The sequence below is a fragment of the Perkinsus marinus genome (assembly GCF_000006405.1).
Source record: "Perkinsus marinus ATCC 50983 genomic scaffold scf_1104296963318, whole genome shotgun sequence".
Lineage (NCBI taxonomy): Eukaryota > Perkinsozoa > Perkinsida > Perkinsidae > Perkinsus > Perkinsus marinus.
Window position 1 is genome coordinate 8,810 of NW_003205107.1, and position 24,950 is coordinate 33,759.

The 24,950-nt window shown below is 43.7% G+C and overlaps 8 protein-coding genes and 1 non-coding gene across 9 annotated transcripts in view; 2 read left to right on the forward strand and 7 right to left on the reverse strand.

Annotated features, from left to right (window-relative positions):
• Pmar_PMAR001777 (carbon catabolite repressor protein, putative) overlaps positions 1 to 1,553 on the reverse strand; it is a gene marked incomplete at its 3' end in the record, with an annotated part of 7,091 nt that extends 5,538 nt beyond the window's left edge. The window contains exons 1-2 of the mRNA XM_002771172.1: positions 1,496 to 1,553; positions 471 to 670 (exon numbers count right to left, since the gene is read on the reverse strand). Of these exons, the coding sequence (XP_002771218.1) occupies positions 471 to 670; positions 1,496 to 1,502 (207 nt within the window). The 5' untranslated portion in view covers positions 1,503 to 1,553. The remainder of the gene's footprint in view (positions 1 to 470; positions 671 to 1,495) is intronic.
• Positions 1,554 to 2,384: 831 nt separating this feature from the next.
• Positions 2,385 to 6,983, forward strand: Pmar_PMAR001778 (hypothetical protein; the record flags this gene model as incomplete). The annotated part of the gene is made up of 8 exons (XM_002771173.1): positions 2,385 to 2,565; positions 2,741 to 2,844; positions 3,336 to 3,393; positions 3,655 to 3,721; positions 3,908 to 4,037; positions 4,468 to 4,541; positions 5,863 to 5,941; positions 6,936 to 6,983. 8 exons carry the CDS (start codon positions 2,385 to 2,387, stop codon positions 6,981 to 6,983), a joined length of 741 nt encoding a protein of 246 aa, XP_002771219.1.
• A 1,344-nt stretch (positions 6,984 to 8,327) lies between these two features.
• On the reverse strand, positions 8,328 to 8,624 carry Pmar_PMAR001779 (hypothetical protein; the record flags this gene model as incomplete). Its single annotated transcript, XM_002771174.1, has 1 exon — positions 8,328 to 8,624. A coding segment is annotated over one exon (297 nt), but the record flags the coding sequence as incomplete, so codon positions are not given.
• Positions 8,625 to 11,822: 3,198 nt separating this feature from the next.
• On the reverse strand, positions 11,823 to 13,507 carry Pmar_PMAR001780 (hypothetical protein). The gene is made up of 2 exons (XM_002771175.1): positions 12,686 to 13,507; positions 11,823 to 12,635 (listed from the first exon to the last, which is right to left on the reverse strand). Exons 1-2 carry the CDS (start codon positions 13,504 to 13,506, stop codon positions 12,005 to 12,007), a joined length of 1,452 nt encoding a protein of 483 aa, XP_002771221.1. The 5' UTR covers position 13,507; the 3' UTR covers positions 11,823 to 12,004.
• Positions 13,508 to 14,358: 851 nt separating this feature from the next.
• On the forward strand, positions 14,359 to 16,486 carry Pmar_PMAR001781 (hypothetical protein; the record flags this gene model as incomplete). Its single annotated transcript, XM_002771176.1, has 6 exons — positions 14,359 to 14,962; positions 15,009 to 15,118; positions 15,274 to 15,378; positions 15,690 to 15,822; positions 16,226 to 16,350; positions 16,457 to 16,486. The coding sequence occupies 6 exons, from the start codon at positions 14,359 to 14,361 to the stop codon at positions 16,484 to 16,486; spliced, it is 1,107 nt and encodes a 368-aa protein (XP_002771222.1).
• A 1,045-nt stretch (positions 16,487 to 17,531) lies between these two features.
• On the reverse strand, positions 17,532 to 17,603 carry Pmar_PMAR001782. Its single transcript has one exon. It is a non-coding gene; the product is annotated as a tRNA-Trp (tRNA).
• A 1,086-nt stretch (positions 17,604 to 18,689) lies between these two features.
• Pmar_PMAR001783 (hypothetical protein) lies at positions 18,690 to 19,022 on the reverse strand (the record flags this gene model as incomplete). The annotated part of the gene is made up of 3 exons (XM_002771177.1): positions 18,690 to 18,730; positions 18,774 to 18,888; positions 18,936 to 19,022. The coding sequence occupies 3 exons, from the start codon at positions 19,020 to 19,022 to the stop codon at positions 18,690 to 18,692; spliced, it is 243 nt and encodes an 80-aa protein (XP_002771223.1).
• Positions 19,023 to 20,012: 990 nt separating this feature from the next.
• Positions 20,013 to 20,966, reverse strand: Pmar_PMAR001785 (hypothetical protein; the record flags this gene model as incomplete). Its single annotated transcript, XM_002771178.1, has 4 exons — positions 20,013 to 20,134; positions 20,207 to 20,336; positions 20,527 to 20,660; positions 20,849 to 20,966. The coding sequence occupies 4 exons, from the start codon at positions 20,964 to 20,966 to the stop codon at positions 20,013 to 20,015; spliced, it is 504 nt and encodes a 167-aa protein (XP_002771224.1).
• Positions 20,967 to 21,414: 448 nt separating this feature from the next.
• Positions 21,415 to 22,386, reverse strand: Pmar_PMAR001786 (hypothetical protein; the record flags this gene model as incomplete). The annotated part of the gene is made up of 4 exons (XM_002771179.1): positions 21,415 to 21,599; positions 21,833 to 21,959; positions 22,168 to 22,319; positions 22,379 to 22,386. 4 exons carry the CDS (start codon positions 22,384 to 22,386, stop codon positions 21,434 to 21,436), a joined length of 453 nt encoding a protein of 150 aa, XP_002771225.1. The 3' UTR covers positions 21,415 to 21,433.
• Between the last annotated feature and the right edge of the window lie 2,564 nt (positions 22,387 to 24,950).

Consider the following 24,950-nt stretch of genomic DNA (forward strand, 5'->3'; position numbering starts at 1 on the left):
CGACCCGTTTTACGTGAAGTGGCGTGAAAAACGCGATATTCGCGGTGATATGCAGTAGTCGTGAAATATATTTTTCACTAGTGTTTTTCATATCACTAGGGTGAAACTCCATTGAAGTGTTACTCCTGAGCATGATTTCTCCTGAATTCTCACACCAATTTTTTCGGAATTTTTCTAAATTTTTCCTGAGAGCGGTATTGGACAAAATCCTACAATTCATCAACTGATATTGGAAACTCCAGAGCCGCAAAAAAACAAGGGGAATTTACACAAGACTACAGACATTCAAAACCACTAATGAGAATTTCCTCCCAGAATTTTCATATTGTCATCACCAACACCATATGCATACACCTAGATGTGTGTTACTGACCATATACGTTTGGTAGTAATACAAACTCCAATATTATCATCCACTACACATTTTCCCCCGACACAATAGTAAAAGTCTGCCTCTCGGTTATGCCTACCTCTCGCACCAACACATACGGCCAGATTGGTGATCCTATCACTGGACGATTGCCCTTAGTAAATTCAGCCCGGATAATCTCCACAGGCCCCAGCGAGGAGGAGGAGGGTGACTCAGCGGTGACACTACTGCCACTCTCAACACTCGTGTCACCATCCCCGGTAGGTTTCGGTAATGGCGGCTCAGGAGTGGAAATCCCCCCTAAAATGTAGTAATATATGTTCGCTTTCCTCAGCTAAGGAGTTTCCAGAGATGCAATCTGTACCAATGTAGATAATATGCATTTTCTATTCCGAGATTATTGATAGTGAACAACTTGTCGCTATCATAGTCTCGAAAGGTTACCATTAGAACATCAAATGTTCATAGCAACGCTTATACTGTTGTTATTAACGATTTTCATCAATCTCGGAAATTTGCGCGCCCTTTTTTCATCTGCATATCACATTGTGAAAATTTACACACGAATTTGTATAGGAATGCTCAGAAAATAACAAAAAATTTCCCTAAATTTTCCCATTTTTTTAATATTGTCACCAACGCATGTAATTGTTGCGGAGTGTTAGAGTAGGAATATATGTTTGCTTTCCTCAGCTCAGGAGTTTCCGAAACTAATTATGAAAATTCACACACGAGTTGGAGTAGAAGTGTACAACAAAAACTCACAATAATTTTCCCAGAATTTTCACATTGTCCCGTAGTTAACCGTGTTAGTATTTACTCAGTGCAGAAAATACGCACATGGACAACTACACGTGTTGATGAAAAAAGGAAAAAATTTTGAGAAAATTATTGTTGGTTTTCCTACACTTCTACTCCCACTTGTGTGAAAATTATTGGAGTTTCACGACCCGTTTTACGTCGTGAAAAGGCCGATATTTGCGGTGATATGCAGTAGTCGTGAAATATATTTTTCACTAGTGTTTTTTCATCATATCACTAGGGTGAAACTCCATAATGTAGTTTTAGAAACTCCCCGAGCTGAGGAGATTATATATTCCTACTCCAACACTGCACATATATTACCTTGCATTCCTTCTAATTTGCCAAAATACGTTTTTATGCTTTTTTATGCTGATCCTCCTACGACGGGTAGGAGGCAGTGAAGATACAGAGATCGCGAGGAAATGAACGTTTTTCTGGGGAAAAAAGTCACACGGATATTTTCACCCCGACATAATCGTTCGTTCTTCAATTGTGAGGAGAATAAATCGATAATATAATCGTCTGAAAATTCTACTACACGAATAGATATGAGGAAAGCGAACACATATTCCTACACCACCAGTGTTGTTTACTTATACGTATATTATCATTTATATATAATCATATACGTATATATTACTATATTCATTAAATTTGAAAAAAAAACTATGGGGAAATAAATGTGTCAATTCCTTCTTATTCGGAAATCATCTGCTTCCTATTTGCCCTCAGGAATTAACACTCGAATACACTCAGGGAAAAATATAAAATAATCGAGAGAGAAATGTCGGAAAAAATGCGGCGACCAGGAATCGAATGGGCAATTTACCAGGGACCTCCTTATGTGGGCAACTAAATGACTTCAAATTTGAGTTTCACCGCAATCTTCACATTGTTATCTCTACTACTCGCAGTCTGGTATAATGAAGCTTGGATAACACAGACGATGAGGAAACAGGAAATGGAGGCTTTCAGCAGGTTAAATGGGAAAATTTGCAAATGTGTTGGTGATGACAATATCATTTTTGTACATTTCTACCCGAATTCGTATATAAAATCCTATAGTGTAGTTTTGGAAACTCCTGAGCTCAGTAGCTGAGGAACGCGAAATTGAAGTTTTCATCACCTTTTCAACGAAGAGGTGTTGAAAAATTATGGGACCGCAAAAAGTTACGAGAAAAAAAGAATTCCGGGGTTTATTCTGAATTTAATGGAGTTTCAGCCTAGTGATATGAAAAACACTTTTCAAGATTCACGAAATTGTATTATCGGTTGTCGCGGAAACATATACGTTCTTATTATTCACATACAATGGAGTTTCACGACCTGTTTTACGTGGAGTGGCGTCGTAAAACTCGGTGAAAACGCGATATTCAACGCGGTGATATGCAGTAGTCGTGGAATATGTTTTTCACTAGTGATTTTCATATCACTAGGGTGGTGAAACTCCAATATCACGCCACTTCACGTTAAACGGGTGAAACTCCAATGTATTTGTGTGATCAACAGAAATTGTCACTATTTTCTTCGTAAAAAAATTTCCAACAATTTTTTATATTCTTTCAGTTCCCCTGGTGTCCAAGTACTACAGTGCGGAGGTTCTTGATGCTATCGAGACGTTGGAAAAGGATAATATCATTCATCAACCAAATCTACAAGAGTGGTATGAGGTAAAAAAAATATTTTTTTCCAAAAAATTTTAATCAGTGTTGGAGAAAATTTATGTTTGCTTTCCTCAGCTGAGTTGAAGCTTTTCCAAATTGATTATAAAGGTTTATATACGAATTCGGGAAGAAGTGTTGAGAATTTTCCTAAATTTCCTCATAATTTTTAATATTATCACCAACACATGTGGTTGACCATGTGCATATTTTCTCATTCCTAATCAGTGTTGGAGTAGGAATATATATTTGCTTTCCTCTCCTCGGGAGTTTCCAAAACTATATTATATCACTTCACACACGACTTGGAATAGAAGTTTACTAAAACCAACAATATTTTTCTGATTTTTTTTTCAGAATTTTCATTTTTTTACACTTTCTTCCAGAATTTTCATATTTTCCAACATTTTTTTCCACAATTTTCATATTTTCCTACACTTTTTCCCGGAATTTCCATATTTTTCCACATTTTTGTGGTAAATTTGATTTCTTAACATCAGGAACTTCTAAGGCGACCCCGAACTCCCGAAGCGCTACGACGAGCTGAGCGTTCGAAAGGTGAAAAGGCGATGATACTACTTCTCGAAAAATAATTTTGATGATGGTAAAAATTCGTAGTTTTTTCCCTCAACAGTGTGCGGAGAAAAATATGCACATGTGAAAATTTTTGGGGAATTCTTGTTGGTTTTTGTAAATTTCTACCCGAATTCGTATGTAAACTTGTACTATGTAGCTGAGGAAAGTAAACCTAAACTGTGTTCGATCGTTCTAAAGTTCAACTGCACTGATCGTCATCAATTGTATTTTGTTTGTTTTCAGCGATTCTTTTGGAGTGGTTACGACAGCTTTACATTTCCTACCAAAATGGAATTTTAGATATTTCCAGGTGGGGTTTACGAAAAGAGACAAATTCTCTAAAGTTGGTTTTTTGAAAAAACAGTAATGGAGTTTCACCCGTTTTACGTGAAGTGGCGTGAAAAACGCGATATTCGCGGTGATATGCAGTAGTCGTGAAATATATTTTTCACTGGTGCTATTCATATCACTAGGGTTGATGTTTATTCGTATGAAGGCACCGCGACGTTTTACCTGGCAAAAACAAAGTGTTACTCATACAAGAACTGGTAACACCATTGGCAAGAGCACACGATATGATGAGGGAGAAGAAACAACCGTTGTTTTCGGATAATGGGCAAACATCGGTGAGTTCGGGGGAGATTCGGATCGCTTTTATTGAGTATTAATTATAATGGAGTTTCACCACCCTGGTGATATGAAAAAGACTACAGCATTTGCAGGCAGTGTGGGAATATATGCGCATGGTCAACTACATGTGTTGCTAGGAATACGGAAATTTTGAGGAAATTTTGAACAACTATCGTTGATTTTTGTATACCTATACCAAAAATCGTGTGATTTTTCATAAAATAGTGAGGAAACCTACGAGCTCATTTGAGGAAACCAAACATATATTTCCATGCTGTTTGCAGCCTGTCGAATTAATTTTTTACCGACAAATTTAATTTTTCACCCATTTGGTTGATGTTTTACGTTTTTAATTAACGTTTTACCCATGGCTTTAATAAAATACCAAGAAAATTAATATTATACCCGGTTTATTTGAAAGTTTAGGAGTTTAATTTAATCAAGGCGCGCCTCAGCAGAAAAGGCATGGGAATAGTGGATAACGTGTATTTGGAAAACACGTGATATCGCGTTTTTCACATGGAGTTTTACGCCACTTCGCGTAAAACGGGTGAACTTTAACAATTGAGTAATTATAGTTATTCGTTTTTATAGTAGTTAGTATTAGAGTTTCACGAGGAGTGGTATGATACCATAGCGATATAAAGTGAATTAAAAATACTCGTACACCGGGCAGATCACTTGATATCACACGTTTTACGCGTTATTCACCGCTCACATGCGTTTTACGCGAAGTTGAATATATAACGGGTGAAACTTGATTTTTTACTAATATTTGAAGATGGTGTGATAACAGGTACTTGAGTATTTCCTCGATATTTATCACATCCCGTCACCAGTCACCGAATAATATATGAAAAATTGCCGTCCTGGTTTCCTCTCATTTTCCATCACTCATTCTTGCGTTTTAGCGGAGCGAAGCGTACATTTTCAGTGTTTTTTTGTGAGTGTGAAGAATAGATGGTGTGTGGGAGTAGACGAGGATTCATCGACAGGCAATTTCCACATGGTCAACTACATGTGTTGGTGATGACAATATGGAAATTTTTGTTGGTTTTTTGTACACTTCTACCCCTAGTCGTGTGTGAATTTTCATAATATAGTTTTGGAAATTCCTGAGCTGAGGAAAGCAAATATATATTCCTACTCCAACACTCTGCAGCAATAACATGGGAAATTCGGAGTCTGCTGTTTGTATCAATTGCTGTGAGTTCGGTCGGTTACAATGAAACAGTGTTGGAGTAGGAATGGAATTTTACCCTAGTGATATGAAAAACACAAGTGAAAAATATATTTCACGACTACTTCATATCACCGCGAATATCGCGTTTTTCATAGAGTTTTACGCCACTTCGCGTAAAACGGGTCGTGAAACTCCATTATATGTTCGCTTTCCTCAGCTGAGCTCAGGAGTTTCCAAAGCTATATTATAGGAGTTTATATGCAAAATGAAGTGTATAAAAATCAACAATAATTTTGCAAGATTTCCCCCAGAATTTCTATGTTGATGTTGTTTATATTTTTACTCAAAATTCTTTAGCCTTGATAGTTTTTTTTTCAGTGTTTCGAATATATGCACATGGTCAGCTGTGTTGCTGGGGATATGGAAATTTTGAGGAAGTTTTTTTGGGAAATTATCGTTGATTTTCGTACACTTCTACCCAAAATCGAGCGAATTTTTCATAATATAGCTATGAAATTTACGAGCTCAGTTGAGGAAAACCAGACATATACTCCCACACTGTTTTTTCCTATAATACAAATGACGACGGCGAAGGTGTTACGACAGCAGTCGTTGGAGCTGTACCGGCAGATCCTCAGATTACATCGCAACAAATTGCCTGTTGTTATGAGGAATCTCGGCGACGCTTATGTGAAGAAAGAGTTTAGGATACACTTGGTGAGGTTTCATGGTTTGCGAATTGCCCTACTCGATTCTGCGCAAGCGTCTTGAAGTGGTGGTGAAGGAATAGAAGAGCTCTCGGGAGTTTATATACGAATTCGGGTAGTAGAAGTGCTCAGAAACTACTGAGAATTTGCCGAAATTGTCAACATGTAGTTAAGAATGTGCATATTCTATTCGCTACTCATAAATGGAATTTCACCCAATAGTGATATGAAAAACACTATCACTACTACAGGAGTCCGCGAATATCGCGTTTTTCCCCGCCGAGTTTTACGCCACTTTACGTAAAACGGGTCGTGAAACTCCATTGTAGTAGTTGCCGAGATCTTGGTCGTTTCCAAGTTTGGTAACAGCTTGTTATTGTGATGCGATTTTCAACGGAGTGTTGGTAGGAGAAGTAAATCAGTTATAATAATTTCATACTTTTAGATAATATTGGAGTTTCACCCTAGTGATATGAAAAACACTAGGGAGAAATATATTTCACTTTTCACTTTGCGGATAAAATGGTTACCGAAGATATTCACATGGAGTATCACACCACTTCACGTTGAACGGGTGAAACTCTATTATAAGTGGTATTGATTTCACCCGAAGTACTCAATGATTACGAATGATTTTCCAATGGAGTTTCACCCGTTTTACGTGAAGTGGCGTGAAAAACGCAATATTCGCGGTGATATGCAGTAGTTGTAAAATACATTTTTCACTAGTGTTTTTCATCATATCACTAGGGTGAGACTTCGTTATTGTCAGGAGCCACAAGCGTGTACTGTCCTCCAGTTGAAACAGTTCGTTACGCAATGGGAGAATTATTACTCTACTATATCCAGTCAAGATATCGTTAAAGGCGCTAGGATGAATTCTGCGCAAAAATCACATTTAAATGATGCGCAGAAAAAGCAGTTGAAAACGCTGAAAATCGAGGCGAAAAAACTGGGCTCGGGCGTATGAAAAAAATGAATTTTTCATGAGTAGTTTCTAGTAGCTGTTGGGTGGTGTTACGTTTGTTATCACTGAGGTTATGGCAGGATGATAGTTTGACAATCGGGAACTTGACTTCGTATTAGGATTATATAACGACGTCCCTTGGAGGCTATTCGCGAAGTTGATTTGCGACAGCTCACTGGAGTTTCACCTGTTTTACGTGACTCCGGTAAAAAACGCGAAATTTGCGGTGATATGCAGTAGTGGTAAAATAGATTTTTCACCTCTCTCGTCACCTCTCTTACGATAAAATACGAGAAAAACTTGTAAAAAATATGCACATGGTCAACTACATGTGTTTCTGGCAATGAGGAAATTCTGAGGAAATTCTTGTTGTTGGTTTCTGTATATTCTCTCCTGAGTTCGTAAATACACTCATATTATGGATAAACTCCTAAACTCAGGTGAAAAAAGTAAATATATGTTTCTCTACTTTACTACAGTGACGAACTTTTTAGTGGTATCGAATTCTCCAGTGTTGTTAATGATCATTAATGTCACTACTTCTGTCGGGTTTATGTGATCGATGGTTGGTGATATCCAATCAACGAGCTCTGATGTCTCTGTACGTCCTTTCCTCCTTTACTCAAGCTCTCCCGATGGTGGCGATAGGCATTCTACTGCGAGATGATCTTGGTCTCGCCAGTGATAACATTGCCTTGGCACTTTTTTATGCTAATACGTTCATCCCATTTTACTTTCGATTTTTCTATGGTTTCATATCTGACAATTTCCCCATATGTGGAACACGTAGAATCGCCTATATGATTGCTTGCTATATTGCTATGTCTGCCTTATACGTGACCTACGCAATCTGGGTGGTGACGCTACCACGCGCCTATCTAGTCGCGACTTTAATCAACGTTGTATTTGCCTTTTCCGAATCTTGTCTGGACGCCGTAGCCGTCCAAAGGTCTCGAGTGAGGGCGAGAGAAATGACTCGATTTGCCACAGAGGAGGAAGAGAATTACTCGAAGGCTGCCTCGGACATTCAAAGTGCTGGAATGCTCTGTCGCACACTTGGCACTTTCCTCATCAGTTTCGTCGCTTCTGGTTTGGGAGCCGTTTTGTACCATCGGACGGTTATCGCTATCACTAGCGTCATCCCGCTGTGCTCGGTGTTGGTGGTCGTTGTTCACAGAAACGACGTGGAAACACATGAAGAAATAACTTTCCAGAGTGCCTCTCATTGCTGTGCTTTCCGTGCTTCGGAAATCGTCGATATTTTGAGACCGTTAGTAAAACCATGTTGTTTTATTTTCATTTTCGCGATGATGCCGAATACGAACGATGTGTATACCAGCTACTTATATACCACATTTTCGTATAATCAGACCGTGCTCAACTTTCTAAATATGAACTACACTATCGGGAGTCTTCTTGGCACAAGCCTCTACTGGTGGCTCTTACGAGAATCTCCGTTACGGAAGGTCTTCATCGCGTCTACATTCATAGCAGCATCTGCTGGTCTGACGCGCGTTGGGGTGATCTGGCATGTGAACAGACCACTAGCGATTCCAGATGGTGTTTTCGTTGCGGTTGACATTGTCATCGTAGCGACGTGTAACTCTATCGCGTTAATGCCAGTATTAGTTCTCGCGGGAGTAACAGCGAGTAGAGCTCGCGAGGCTGAGGCCTTCATGTTCGCCGCACTCATGGCATTCAATTCACTAGGGGGGTATTTCTCGGCCTACTGGTCGATACTTGTGTTGAAACTATGCGGCAACCCCGGTGAGGATAATGAGTACCACAACATCTCTCTATCTATCGTCACCTGTACTTGTGCGAGCCTGATACCGTTGATGATGCTGCCTCTGCTGAGACCACACGACAACCAGGTGCATGAGGCCTTACTAGGTGCGCCACGATAATAATCTGTGATGGTACGCAACTTCCCGCGTGGACGTGATTTTGTGGATGACTGGCGGAAGGCGTATTATCATTTGGCCTTTCTACCCAACTGCTCTCGTGCGAGACCATTGTGGGTAACACCATTGTAACGTGGATTTTCATTTGCTATCATATGTACATTTCTGTGATGGAGAAAGCCTTTGGTTGTGAGTTTGCTTGAGTGGTTAAGACTCTTGTATGAGTGAATATATGGTCGCGTTAACTATCCCGAATCATAGCGAGTCTGACATCAGTGCTCTCTGTATTCTGAGTGGAACGAAGAGAAAACTCTAGGTTTGGGTGCACATGGCTAACGAGCCATGGAAAGGGTAGCACTCCAAAACTCTCAGTCGGCCCTTGTTCGACACATTTCTGTGCGCGAGGATAAAGAGTGATCACAAAGTTGGCGAAAAGTGGCAATTGCGAAATCTAGGGCTCTCTTTGGAGACCCTTGCTTATAGTAAAGGCTATTGACATCTCTGCATTTAGGGTCTACCTGTCGCAAGGTTACAATATCACCAGAGTTGTTGATTTGATACTTTAGTGATGTTTGTGGGCTAATTCCAGTATCCCCTTCCAAGAAGAACTAAGCGAATCCATCGACAACTTCGGTGGTCAGTTTCAACCAATACCACGACCAATTCATAGTATGGTCACGAGTGTATTGGGAGAACAGTAAAAGTCTTTCGCAACGAGATGACGAGGTATAGAGAATGTTGTCGAGTATTTCATGGAGGTGGAAGAGATGTTATTGGATTTTGTCGCAATTCAACTGAGCCACGTTAACGCACACATAACGAATGCTATCGAGACGTATGGCCGTTTCCTGTTATTCACATCCGGGTCAGTTGTATTATTGTGGTCTTTTCCCCATACCTACCTGGAAGCACTAATCTTTGAGCATTCCAACGCTTTCAGTGAGGAGAAGTGTTATTGGACCTGCACGAGTCGGTGTCGGAGAGAACATAATTCAATTTTTACATTGAGAGTTATTCTGCGCTGTACTAGAATTGAGTCGTGCTAGTGGTGTAGAGAGGTCGCTATCACACCTACACTCATTCCCGTCGACTGCACCTCAACACAATGCAAACTAGACTCCCAATCATCCTCAGAGTGAGTAGTCATAGACGATGGACTAAAACGATATAGTCGTACAGTGCGCCTCCCATTCTCCTGAGTCTATTATTAGTAGTGGAGCTCAGTCTGAAGTCTGAAGTCATCGAGAAGTTTTTAACAACGACTCACAGGTGCACGTTTTTAATGTCGAATCGACGAGCAAAAAAACATAATGTCGATTATCACCATCACGATGCTAGAATAGTCTATGCCGATTTACGTACAGAAAACGGTGTAGTACGGTTGGAATGCGTGGTAGGAGGCCACCTACACTGTGGTTCGTGACGCGTATAATCTATTGGTCAGACTTCGTGTAAAATCCACAACAAGGAGGATGTGGTTCATACCACTCCTTCACTTCATCAGACTTATGCTCACAGTCATATTGAGCATTGTATACCGTAAAGAGGAAGTCTTTAAGGTGGATAATTCCGATTGAAGTGGGGTTGTGGTTGTTGTATTGTGTTCAGTACTATTAACACAACACTCATCAACATAGGAAAGCCACGAAAGGGTGTAGATTGCAGAAATGGTAATCTAAAAGGAATCGTATTCAAACCAAGTGAATCCTGATTACCTGCCCTATGTCAACCGAGAGCCTTAAAACGTGATAAGAAATCTACACATGTGGCAACATCTTACTACTACTACTACTACTACTACTACTACTACTACTACTACTACTACTACTACTACGACTATCATCATTATCGATTATTTGTATAGTTTCGCATAACAACCGGGTGACCATCAATAACATGGGGATTGTCGATAGGTTGAAGGACGGTTTCAACGGCCTCATTAGTGGCAAAAGTGGTGAACCCAAAACACTTACTCACTCGCGTTCGACGATCCGTAATTACCACAGCTTCCCGGAGATTGAACATGGGAAATCGTAATGTAAAATATGCCTCAAGGCTTGCACTCGTCGTGTCGCGAGATAAACGAGTACTTTGTTCCTAGCCTGCCTCTCAGCCAACCTGTACGTATTAACACCATCACGCGGTGGTATGACAGACTGCGGTGACGCCGCATTATTAATCACCAATCGGTTACCACCACCACGACGACGACGACGACGATCAGGCAATGGGAAAGGGAGTAGTGATCACAACCAAGTCTTTAGAGGCAAAAAGCATAGGCCTGAATTCTTCTCATTAACGGGACTATCACGATAGTGCTCGATATTAGCCTCGAGCCCTTGGATGCGAGCCCACGCTACTCCACACTGTTTGTTAGAACGCATAAAATGTGCAGACACCCCCGGAGTGATCACAGTAGCTCTCGAGCCACTTTTGTTATCCCGACACAGCCCAGATGAGTTCGCTTTGGCAACTGTATGAGCTAATAATACACCTGCTATTTTCAATCGAAACCTAATAGCAGTTTCGTGAGAAGTGAAATTGGTAAAAGCATAGCCCAAACTGCTTACAGACTTGAAATCAATCGGTGAATATAAGAAATCGAAATCAACAAGAAAAACCCTCGTGCTTCACGGCGTTGGCGATGTCAATTTGAGTGAGCTTATTCGGAATATTACGTAACATAGATTTGATTAGATCAAAATTTGATTGATGAGCCTCCCTTGTACTGCTGGCGAGACGAGGGCTACGAGTAGCCACCACTGTACTTTCCCCATAGAATGAGTCAGAGCAATATCAATGCCTCCAGCAAGCGCTGGCGAATGTGGAGGAGGATGATGATTCGTGTTGAGATCAGGGGTACCAGCAGTGCCGCTGTTCTTAAGAGTCCCGTGAGCATATTTGATCGACTCAGCATCGCAAACTGGATTCTCCATTATAGGGAAACCCAGCAGCAGGTTGTGAAGGTTGATACTTTTCTATTCACCACAACTCCGAGTAACGCAAGTGTTGTTGTAAGTAAGAGCAACGTGTACGCTGGACGATATCATTGCTTTAGTGTGAAAGAAGAGATAAGTGAAATCGTTATGTATTACTCGTGGACAAAGTCTCGATCGAATATCAAATAAGTCCTTCTCCATCACGCCATAAGACGTCGTCACTTAACCTATTTTGAATCTTACCGCCTCATCCTCAAGATACTTCAATACGGTTCGTCCATCCAGTCAATGAGCTGCAGCGTTACACTGATCTCCGAGTACTTGAACGCCTGCACAATCCCACTGTCACCAGTGCCGCCATCTGAATTCCGACCAGTTGAGGGATAGAAATCAACATGGAATTTGTTGCCCATGAGGACTTTCTTCCCACTGTTCACCTTACCAAGACTCACAGTAAAGCGCATACACGCTCCTTGGGGACAGACGAGACCAACTGCTACACACCCTGGAGGGGACTTGCCCTTCACCCCAAAGGGATAGAACTCCAGTTGAATAGGAGGACCAGGTTCACCATTATCTCTCGGGAGTCTAAATGTTATACTAGGAACCCCTTCCCCCGGAATCACGGACTTCAGCTTCTCACTGACAGCTCCGAGTTTCCATGTAACCCTCCTAGCACGAGTATTAACGAATATTCCTTGTTGCCTTTCAGCGTTCTTAAACAGATCATCAATGGCAGAAACCGAACGCCGCTTGGTGATATTCGTTTGTCTAGCAGTGGCAGTAGTGGTGAGGGCAGGAGCAAATGGAGTCCCTCCCTGAACAGTATGACGCCTTGGAATGAACACCGGAGCATCAGCTGACATCCTCCTAGAAGACAACGTAGTAGAATGCCTGAGAACAGATAACAAATACCATTATTATCAACCACAACGGTAGCTCACTTGGTATTGTCAGTTGTAGTAGCCGCGAAACTGATCCTTCTATCGCTACCAAGAGCAGTACTTGACCTCGAGAGCTCAGCCGGGAGGAAACTCGAGTCATCGGTGTTATCACTGATAGGACCAGCAGGTGCCGGTAAGAGTCCATCGCCACTCTGAGCTGCCAGTAGCTGAGCCTGTGCACTAGCCAACATACTAGCGAACGCGATACGTTGATGAGCTGCAGCCGAGCCAGCTCTCTCTCTGTTACGACGACTCGAGCCGCCGCCTCCACCCCCGCTGGCCTCTCCTTGAGAACAGACGGCTGCTGCGGCTGCTGCTGCTGTTGCCACCACTGGTTTAACGCTCATCGTGTAAGTCGGAGTAAACGTATTACTCATAGTCTTGAGCTCCCACTTGAAACCGTTAGCAGAGTTCCTCTCCTTCCCTAGCACGCAGCGTGCCAAGATATCTATGCTATCACTGAGCTTACCAACAACCCAACCAACAGCACCCTCGTTGGGACCTAGTTCAGGTAGGCCTTCACCATAGCACATAACAACATCATCGCACTTGTGTTTGAAATAACAGAATTTCCATTTCTCCAAAGCCTTACTAGCGGAGGCTTTGAGCACATAGCAACCATTGATCTCATCAGCATGAGGCCCCGTGGCACCCTCCAGCTGGATGTGGCTGGGGAATGGTACGGGAGTAGTTGTGGGTAGCGGTTGGAAGGGGGCAGAGGTGGCCGTTTTACCACCACTGTTAGAGGCGGCATCGAGACTAGTGCTTTGAGGCGGAAAGGCGACCTTCTCTCCAGCTGGAGGTGAACCAGCAACAAGCATTTTCAACTACGCAATTGAGTAAGGATTTAGGGCGCGCGCTTTCTCTAGTGGTACGCAGCCACCACCACCACCACATAGTGGAACTTAGAATATGACTACTTAACGAGGTAGCTATAGTTCGCTAACTGTAGCCATCTAACGTCAGGCTTTCCTCCTACTCCTCTGCCTCGCGTTAACCTATGTCGAAGTCATCGTCCCTATCGCAACCCCACACCTAGGGTCCTACCGCGGCACCCATCCAAACTCAATCTTGCTATCTCGAAATTCCACGATTTTCTTTAGCGGAGCGAAGCGATTCATGTATTGCATTTTCATATTTCCTGTCTACCTCTTGGAAATTTTTCTTTGAGATGGCTAGGTGTCGGCCGAAAAGTTAGAAAAACTCCTAGGGTTGATTTCAACTGCTATAATGTGATATTGTAAATTTTTGCTTTGCGTAAAATGCGGCGTAGAAATCAATTTCAAAATCGATTTTTTGCGATGATAGCAATGTAGTAGTAGACTAATAGTAGTTGTAGTAGTAGTAGTAGTAGTAGTAGTAGTAGTAGTAACTAGGACTGGATGTGTACCCCAGCTGAGCCCTGTTGTTTATCGTGAAGTGAATTTTGAAATGTGTTTTTCATATCACTAGGGTGAAACTCCATTGTAGCGTTAAGCCCAATCATAATGCCTACAATACGTCGTCGATCTACAAAGCGCGTAGATCCCATCATCACTACCTCCTGTTCGCGTGGTTCCGACAGCTCAGCCCAGCTAGAAGTAATCGCAAGGACGTTTACATGGAGTCACGACTCCAGGGGCCTGTACGACTACGAAGCGAAGAGTGTTTACAAGAGGAACTATCGGGCAAAAATGTGCGATAATGGTTTTGTGATCACTCGTACGGACTGCGAGATTGATATGATTCCAGCATCTATGTGCGATGCAGAGGAAGAAGTAACATCACCAATGGGGAGTGCGGCAACAGTAGCAGCTGGCTTTGAGTCCTCGGGAATAAGCGTTATAGGTGAACAGCATAGTGCGGCGAAAACGAAAAAAATTTTGAGGTTGTTTGAAAATGATGGTGAATATTTCGTGGAGAGGCCACAGCCGCAGTGTGAGGATAGCAGTAGCGATTCTAGTGGGACGGGCAGTCGTAAAGTGTCGAAGTTATGGGAGGTGATACGCCATAGTAAAGGCTCTGGCAGACCACTTGTCGAGGGGGATGTATTGAAACTTGGCAGATTCAAAATAAAAGTGAAGGAAATTGTGACTACTCCTGAGGAGGCTCGGGAGAGGGAAAATGAGGCGGAGCGAAGCGGCAGAGATTTTAGTGAAGATAGGGCTAGTGCTTTGACGGTTAGCACTGAGTTCAAGGATGTTGATGATGATTCTGAAGAGGCTCTACCGCTGAGTGAAAAAGTTTGCCGTATTTGTTATGAACCCGGGGAGAAAGAGAACCCTCTGGTGGCGCCTTGTACGTGTAAAGGAAGTATGAAATTTATTCATTTGAATTGCCTGAGGCAGTGGATGGACGGACGACTGTGCCTCAGGGAAGACCCTTGTGGAAGCTCTGGAGGTGGACGACAGGGCGGACCGCTCGCGAACAGCTACTTTTGGCGCAGTCTCGATTGTGAGTTGTGTAAAACGTCGTACCCTAGCGTTGTTGAGATCCCCGTTGAAAGTGGCAAAGTGCGACGAGTGGATCTATATGAGCTACCGAGGCCAGCGCCGCCGTATATAATTTTGGAGTCTCGAATAAAGCATCACTCGAGGAGGTCGGGCCAGCAACAACAGAGCAGTGCGGAGGTGCCGAGGAAGGGCTTGCATATCATGTCCTTGGGAGGCAATCCTAGGAGCGTCATACGCGTGGGGAGAGGCCACGATGCTGATGTGAGAATCAACGATATTTCTGTTAGTCGCTGCCATGCTTTGATACGGCTGATCCCGGGAGGCCGTGGAAAAAGGCCGTATTTTGTCATTGAGGATCAGAAGTCGAAATTTGGAACTCTGGTGGAGGCGCCAAACCCGATGCGGATTGAAGTGGCGGGGGGAATATTCAGAGATTTGAATACTTCTTATAAGGCTAGTGGTCCTAAGCCGGTTGAAGGGTGTCTTACTCTACAAAAAGGAAGGAGTGTGATACAACTGCAGTTGAGAAAACCGAATTTCCTGCAGAAAATGTTGTCATGCGGAGGTGCTAGAGTGGGCGGAGGAGGAGTACCGGGAAAAGTCTTTTGTACGTTGTCATCATCGCCGGCAACTTCGTCGGCGAACGGTGGGCCTATGGTCGTAGCAAGAGGGCCTTCGAGAGAGAGGAGCGTGGAGGGAAGAACGGTAGGAGGGGGGATTTGAACCTGGGTTGTGGGATGGGGAGGCGGGCCGCTTCCTTGTTGGTGTGGGAGGAGGAATATGCATGTGGTTAACTACATGTGTTGGTGATGACAATATGGAGGTTTTGGTGGTTTCTGTACACTTCTAATCGAATTTGTTAATGTAGCTTTGGAAATTCACAAGCTTAGGTGAAGAAAGCGAACATATATTCCTACTCCAACACTGCATCGTGCTCTTGTTACTCTACTAGGTCTTTCTACGACCCAATTTACTATGCAGAGAATCACTTCATATCTTCTTGTGACCATATTCGGGCCTATTCTGAATCTTTGCTTGGTATAGGCTAAGATACCACACCACGTGCAGGTACAAGATCGAGCTCGGACCGATTTTGGTCTCCCTCAAGGCTCTGAGGAGGAAGGTGATGATGATGTCGGTGGTCCGGTCCAGCCACAAGCTGTGGTGGACTGCGGTGAGGAGAGGCCGGCTGGGATCACTCGGGAGGGGACTGCAGCGGCTGTTGAGAGGATGGTAAAATGCCGGTGGGGAAAACTATGCACATGGTCAACCACATGTGTTGGTGATGACAATATTAGATTTCTGGGAGGGAATTTTGGGGAATTCTTCTCTTGCATAGTTATCTTTGGGAATTCCTGAGCTCAGCTGAGAAAAGCGAATATATGAAATTTTCCAACACTGTCGAACTTGGGTGGTATGTCGTCCTGCTAGGTATCGTTGTAACGATCGGCAATCTTCATCATTCTTTTTGTACATGCAATGACAAGGTTTCCCAACAGGTGAGTAGCAAATGCATCGCTCCGCTAAGAATGATGTCGGGTATTTGGTCAGATTAGCGTCCGACACTGTGTGGAAGTGTAATATTGGATGGGTCGTATTAGATAGTAGTAGTATTACAGACGTTTTGATCCATCTTACTTGTTGTTGCTCATGCACATTTCGTCACCACCGACAATACTCAGTGACTTATTATTATCTTAACGATGGCAATCATTATTTTCCTAAATCGTCTCCTTCCTGCATACCACTCCTTTCTGAACTCCTTGTAGTGGTCGTTCGAGTAGCCATAACTAGGCGCTCCTGATGCGTAGCGCATCGTTGTTGTATTGATCTCAATGGCGCCTAGTGCTCGTCGTCCCCTGTCCGCGTTACTAAGGTGGTGCTTCCTGTCAGTTGAGGACGGTTGAAGCCCCCGTAGTAGTGGTTTGCTCAACTTTTTAACAATTTCGGTTCTAAAAACCGCTTGCATGTACTAATAGGATACGCGAGACGGTTATTCTGTCGTTATTATTTATAGCATCATTTCTATATGTCGAGTACGGCTGCTGTCATTCGCCTACTTTGACCCACATAAGATTGCTTGGAATGTGTATTTGGTGTGTCAAAGGCGGCATCAGACAGGGACATATTTATTGTTGCTACTTGTAGTACTGCTATCATTACCTATTGTAGTCATTGGCTTGAGTATAGTTGTCAATTGGTCCATCCGACGTGAGCTTGGCAAACGATAGAGTGACGACACGTGCGCTGAGGTTGCGGTTTCGTGAGTTTGAGAGTTTGGTGTTTCGTAAGTGGTGGCGGTAAAAACATCTATGAATAATTCAGGACGGTCATGATGGTCTAGCTTAGAAGAGGGTGTAGTTCAATGTACAAGAGGTGTCCTCATGTAACACCTACTATAAATTCTAGTAAAATGAGCTTGGCCCGATTCGAACGGACAACCGTCTGATCTGGAGTCAGATGCTCTACCGTTGAGCCACAAGCCCTGATGAACAGCCGTATTGACCATCAGCTACACCTCGTATCGCTGAGCGCATGATCCTCCGCACGAGCTACCGAAATCCTACCTACTTAGGGGCTCGCCGGGCTTCATTACTTTCTCACGCGATGAGCGAATAGGGTATACGGGTAGCTGCTCGCTCGTGCTGTCATAAGATATCAGTTGTCTCGAGTTGCTCACACCTTCAAGTATTGGAGTTATAACAACATCAGCTGAGCTGGTTCAGCTGAGGAGTCAGATGGCTTCATTAACTGATCAATCGGTCTGTTTATGGGCATATTGGGAATACTCAGTGCTGGAGTATATGTTGACTCCCACCTGGTTTCCAAACTGTTTGGTAAGTCGGCACGAATAATCAATTGCAATAACGTCACAGTTTAGCTACGCAAAATCATTGAGTAGTTGTGATCCAAACGAGAACAGCGGTAAGTTAGCGGTGTATGTAGTGAACAGGCTTTGAAGATTCTCGACAACGAAACTGACTACCGAGCGGTACGGACCTTTCCTCCGCCCGTCTTACTCCCTAGCCTCATAGACAAACCGCACTAGGCATCTAGATGCCGTCACAAACTCGTAACACCACAACGTCTTCAACGAACACCAACATAACAGCTCATGATGACATAAACACTCACAGATCATCGCTAAGCGCTCGTATCACTTTGGGCTATGAGGTTCTCAGCGGCCTTTACTTTGCTTGATAAGAATTCATTGACATTACTTGACCCCGGGGCTACTCCAACCAGATCTCGACATTTCTCTTTCGTCATCCCCTCCTCGAAACTTGCCTTGATTGCATCGAACAAACCACGAGCACCAAGGACAGCAGAGAGCCTCCCCTCGAGATCCCTAGGATCTCCTCTGAGTTCTCCGGAGCTGTTTACTTTGGTAGTGCCGTTAAAGCAGTCAACCCTTACCGTCCCGCCGTTGTTTTTCCTATCAAAAAATTGCTCACACGACTACGTTCCATTGACCTCACCATTCAACGTAAATAGAATCCCCAACTCCATCTTCACCGGACCACTCAGCCATATAAGAACCACCATAGGCTGCAGTCACTCCGAAAAAACCATTACGTGAGGTGCTTGTACAGAGTGAGTCGGAAGCATGGATCTATAAGGGACGAATTACCAGCAGGGTGAGCAACCATGACGACGACGTCGGACCTCAGGAGTGTGAACGGACAAAGCCGAGACTTGGTCATTCAAAGAGGCGACCTGGTCTTTCAACCCACCTACAGTGGCCTCCAACGCTTGCACTTTCGTCTCAACCTGAATGAATTGATTCAATGAGAGCCTCTCGGAAAATGCCCTTGTACCCTTGTTCTGGGTTTAGCGGATTGCAAGGCGAGGCTGACTGACAGTACAGCCAGCATCATAGCAGCGCTTTGAGTGAAGCGAGCCATTACACGAAAGGAAAGTTACCAGCAATTGAAGCCGCTATGAGACCTTTTATAGGGAGAGTACATCTCTATCGGGGACTCAGATGGGACTCACAGTCTAGGAAAGCTCTTATTCAGTGACCAACGCATTCAGAAGCGACCTGTAGTTGCCTTTACAACGGCAGTGGTTCACTTCCGAGTGCAGTGATTGATGCTCAAATAGGAGAGCTCTCGTAATTGTCTATATGATGTCGCAAGGTTACTAGGAGACACTGGAATAGCTGTTCTTGAGGCTTGGAGACATGTCTCGTCCTCGACAAATGCGCCCGCCGTATTCTTGCCTATATCCCGTATGTTGCTTTGTTCACTAGCGTCGAATTATAGTGCCGTCCTCAAAATTCACTAGACACTAATGATTTTCCACTCGGGACAACACAAAGACTGAGTTATTAGTATCAGAAGCATGAGCATAACTGAGGGGACCAAATGCTGTTGCGGAGCACTGCAGCAGAAAAGGGCCCGACTAATGGATTTCCGTGGCGTGTGAGAGTTCCGGGCTACATTTGATGAGATGAGATTTTCCAAATGCTGCATGACTCATCGCGATAGTCTGCATCATCATATTAGAATTAGGCCCTGAGTAGTCTCAAACCTACAAAGGAGAATCATGCCGTCTCCTTCAACTGCCTCTCATGGCCTACTCACATTATTAGAAATAACGGAATTGCCTCCGAGTCGCACTACACGGGTGCCTCTGCCGATTCCGTGATCTACAGGGTCAATACTTGGCTGATACATTTCACTGTAAGCAATTGCGGATTCCCCAGACAGTGTCTTTTAGATTCTTGTGATGGCTTTCGCCTCTAGAGAGGCCAAAACCAGTTACACGGGGTGTATATACGATCTCGCGCTCTCTATTATGCATTACAACTCGTCAGCAGCAAGTTGAAATACACTACATATGCCGATTGTCGGCCAACTCAAAATCCAACATTTTTATGCATAAATGCTAATTCAGGCGCCCAACATGGATGCAAGCTTCTTCCAATTATCCTCAACAGACGTCGTCAAATCAAAGTCTCCGACTGCCCAGCCCTCTGTCGATTCGATCTGCGCGTGGTGACGCGGTACCAGCTCTGAAATGAGGGAATAAACCGCGGGGTCTCCGTAACATCATAAGTGGAGGTAGCCTAGTGCACTATTAGTACTTAGCTTGCAGGTTCCTTGCTCACAGATTATAGCTTCAGAAGAGCCAAAGACTTCGAGTAACCTCAGTTGGGCGGCCAGGCGCTCTCGTGACTCGACTGGTTTCGCAGTATCGACATCAACAGGAAACTCCTAAAAAGATAGAGGAATAAGTTCCGATACCGGGACTCGAACCCGGGTCGCCTGGGTGAAAGCCAGGTATCCTAACCAGCTAGACTATATCGGATATAAAACTCACTAATAAGATATGATGTTCATAGGAATTAGGACAAGAGTCCACTTCTATTATCTACTAAAACTCGTCCGTAGCATTCATTACTACATTGAGTTTCTCTCCCACAACAGCCTCCTGGGAACCCTGTCCGATTCCGCGGCTGATTTTCTTGTCAATCTCATCCAACATTCTTCTATACTCATCTGCTTGACGGCTTAGGTCACCTATCTCCTTCTCGATGCCTAAATAACAACTAATAAGACGAACCCACTAGTTATTCGTCATCTCAACAGTACCGCAGTAAATCTCAACGGGAAGTGATACAAAGCCAAACTCTCGTTATTCGAGGAATTCATTCTTAAACGACATGCCAGATATGTAATCCATATTCCGACAATTGGCAACTATAGTTAGATCAACATTTGTTTACTCTCCTTGCGTTCACTCCAATACTTCACGGCTTCGTCCTCCTTCTTATCGATACTCTCACGAACCATCACTGTGTTCTTGGCAGCCAACACCGCTCGGGAAGCAACACTGTTCGCCATTTAGATGTTGACCGGAGTAAACAGGATATACTAATAATAGTAAAAGTGATTTTTCCGATGGTCTGATCCTTCCTCTCTCGAGCTCTTCAAAAAGCTCCATTTCCCAATGTTCTGAATACAAGGAAATGTTCTTCCACTTCTTGGTGCGACCTCGAACATCCCGCACTGGCGGCCATATCAATCAAGTCTGCCTAGTACACAGTTACCAACGACGCGGAGAAGGGCACGAATCACCAAACAATCTCCGAACCAGAGAGCGATAGAATTTTCAAAAATTCCTGTTGGTACATATCCCGACTCGTGTGCGAATTTTCCTACTGTAGTTTTGGAAACTCGTGAGCTGCGAAGACCAAACATATATTCCTCCAACACTACATTCGCCATCCGCTCCCACAGGATTACTACCGACCGACGACCTCCTCCGAATGACCAACCAAAGAACTTAGAGAACAGTAACTCAATTTACGTTAATCGATCATCATCAATCCTCCCGAAGGAGCACCGCCTTCCATCGCCTGAGCATCTCCTTCCTCCACTTTAACGACACATACCCGACATGGTCTTGAGGCCATAGACCGAAGCGCCGTAAGGGAAGCCCACAACAGCTGATGGGGACGCAAACGCTCCGTCGATCTGAATTGAAAACAGTATATTTTGGAATACGTAGACAAAACAAATTCACGACGGTTCTCAACAAAATGTTTATGATAAACAACATGAGCATGAACAACGGCAAGAAACAGCCTCAGTCACTAGTACGAGGTTTCCTGCTAATATTAAATATTTCTTAAATTTGACCCATACGAAATTCATTCTTACTGCGAGGCGTGTCCTCTAACGAATAACCCCATCGGAATCATCACTACCGATTCGATCTGCTCTTGGTTCTCTTCCGCCCAGCCTCCCGAACCTCGATACACACTACGAAATCCCCAGCTGCGGACTCAGGAGTGGCACTAACGCTTCCTATACTCCACTCGAGACGTTTTGAGCCTGATTACATATATGTATACCCAGAGTCGCAATATGGATCTGAATATTTCCTCAACTGAAAAGAGTATAAAAATTTACACACTACTTAGCGTAGAAGTTTACCAAAACCAATAAAAACCTCATTTTTATCATCAATGCGCGTAGTTGACCATATGCATATTCTCCCACACTGTAACAAACGGACACAATCCTAATACAACTATACTACCTATCTCGCCGAGAAATCGCTTACAGGCAGCCCCTACCGCAGCCTCAATGAAACGATCCTCGGGAATCTCCTCGTCAGTCGAGTCCCCTCCCAATTTGAATGCGCAGTGGAGCTTCACTACCGTCCTCGTCATGTCATTCATAACACAAATCCTACCCCGAAAAATATTTTTCGCCGCCACAATCGGTACCAACTAAGCACATTTTCCTACTCTGTCATTAAAAATATAGTCCAAAATAGTCGCGAACGATGACCAACAATTGTACGAACGCAACTAGTATAGTCGCAACGGAGAGGTCCTCACTCTCCTCGAGGTAGCGCAAGATGAGCCGCAACGTAGCCGGATGATTAGACCGATAGAAAATGGGACGGTTACACAACACAACTATTACTAGGATGTGACAGAGGAGCGGTATATGCTTTGAGCATCCTCATGAATATACCACTGTAAGGCACATCTTACGATCCATTCTATTTTACAAAAGCCTAGTTGTCAGTTCAAGTGAAATGTCTGAGGTTGAAACAAAGCACTGATATGAGAACGCACACAATCACCTAATATACGACAATGACGGTACCACGCATGCTAATACCATGTCCCGACTTAAACTCGGACCAGGAAGTCGCGAAAACTGTGATGATACTATTCTAACCACTCTACTATACCGTGATGATAGAAATCTTTCACCTCGCTACGCCGGCTGTTTTGAAGTGCAGTCTTTTCGTGGCGAGTGACGATTAACACGTTCAGATGTACGGTAACCGCTTACACTGTATGTGTAAAGTGGTTAAGTGGTTAAGTGGTTAAGTGGAAGAGTTCATGTTGGAATTCGGCAATTTTCAGGTTCAACCCCTGGTGAACTCCCTCTAGGGATGTTTGCAATTTTCCTCAGGAGTGATAACCCTTTCGGGATGCTATCACCTTCTCATGTTGTCCTTCTTAACGTTCAAGTCGTGAGATTCTATCCGGTGAGGTTGAGCTATTCCGTAAGGATGGCGTCGCCTAACTACAGATCCCATTAGCGCTAAGCACCTGCCATACGAGGACAAGGTCCACTTCCAAGTGGTTGATATTATTCACTATGTAGGGATCGAACCTACATCCATCAGGAATTAGAACTGACCTTATAACCATTAGACTATTTATTCTGTATTATTTATTTTGAAAATATATTTCGCTCTCTGCTAGATTTCTTCATCCAGCTGGGGCAGTTATGCCACAAGATGTAACTTTGTTACATCCAATTTCTTTGGATGCGGCAGCCATGCCACCCCAGATTAGTCTTGACACGATCATTCCTTGGTGAGGGGCAGCTATGCCATCGCAGGTTAGTCTTGACACGGTCATTCCTTGGTGAGGGGCAGCTATGCGTACAGCTAAGCCACCGTGTTGGTACAAGCAAATTAGACATGGGGTATCTTTCCAGTGGCAATCTGTCACTCACTGTAGGTTGAAGTGTATTCTAATACGTCATGTCGCACTGGAGTCATGGAGTGGTCACCACTCAGTGGTGTAGTTGCCTTCGGACAAATTCTGCCCTACCGAGCGCGGAATTGATTCGCACTTTGCAGTCGCGTTGACGAAGGTGATCAGATTATATTGGATGCCTGCGTGAATGACTGTACGATGACGTATATGGAGCTCCCATGGTTGGCAACTATAAGTTGTCCTCCTTGTGAAATTGATCTCACGTAAAGCAAATACCCTTTAAATGGTGTGCTCCATACAACAATGGCAAGATCACAATTGGAGAATGATCAAAGTCTTGAGGCATACTTTGGCACGACGTGGTTGCTCTCTGAGTAAAATTGATTTCTTCTAGGACGAAGATGACTTCCGAAAGGTCTTCGATACCATGATCGAGTACTTAGAACTGGAGGATTGCTGGGATCCATTGCCTTGCCGTGAAGGACCGAACTGTCGGACCACTTTTTGAAACGAAGAATAGCTGCCGTATGTTTTAGGATAATAGTCCTATAGGATCGCACTTGACACCGTCCACATACTGGAGGCATTGCTGTCCCGCTTTTCTCGCCATCAACCCTCCTGTGTAACTCGCAGAATCGCCCTCGAGAACACCCAGAAGTTTTTAAGCGCAACGTCGAAACAAATAGTCACTCGTGCATTGTGTTTGCGCGCTGCTTTGATGTGTGGACGCTAGTGCCATATAGCCACATATGTGTTTTCGCATCGAATCTAACCGTCTGCAAGTCACAGATGGTTGTATTATCTTCATGCAAACATTGTTGGTTTCGGCATCTTCTCAGTTTGTGATTTTTTGGTTCTCGTTTATTGATCAACCTCCCATTTTGCCCCTGCTTGGTGGTATCTGTTCTCTAAGGGTCATGGATTGGCAGTAGTTCGTTGACTGCTGGTCGTTGACGGTTCTGATCTGATCCGTGGTTCTACTGTCAGCATCAATTCTGGTTGACCTCTGGCTTAGCTCGGCATGATACTTGGTTTTGTGGTGCTATATATCTAGGTGCTCACATTTTTCTACGATGTGATCTTATTGGGTTGGGATATCAAGAGAACGAAATCCTATGACTCAACATTTCCCGCTGGGAATCTTATCATGGGATCTTCCGAACTCGATGGCAGCTGCTAAAGATCTCCATCGAACAATCCTGTGCACAGCATGTATCCACGATTGAATCCAACGAGTTATCATCACTATCGGGACATTGTCACACAACACGATCAAAGACACTTTCTCATACTATCTTGGGGAATTGAAACATATCCAGAGCGGATCACCTGTTAAACGAGTACACACGGAAAC

What these genes read in the sequence shown, in the direction of transcription:
- Pmar_PMAR001780 (XM_002771175.1), bottom strand. Translation starts at nt 13,506, where the DNA reads ATGCTTGTTGCTGGTTCACCTCCAGCTGGAGAGAAGGTCGCCTTTCCG. An exon ending in ACTACAACTGACAATACCAA is followed by an intron (nt 12,636 to 12,685) that starts GTGAGCTACCGT and finishes ATCTGTTCTCAG; the next exon opens with GCATTCTACTACGTTGTCTT.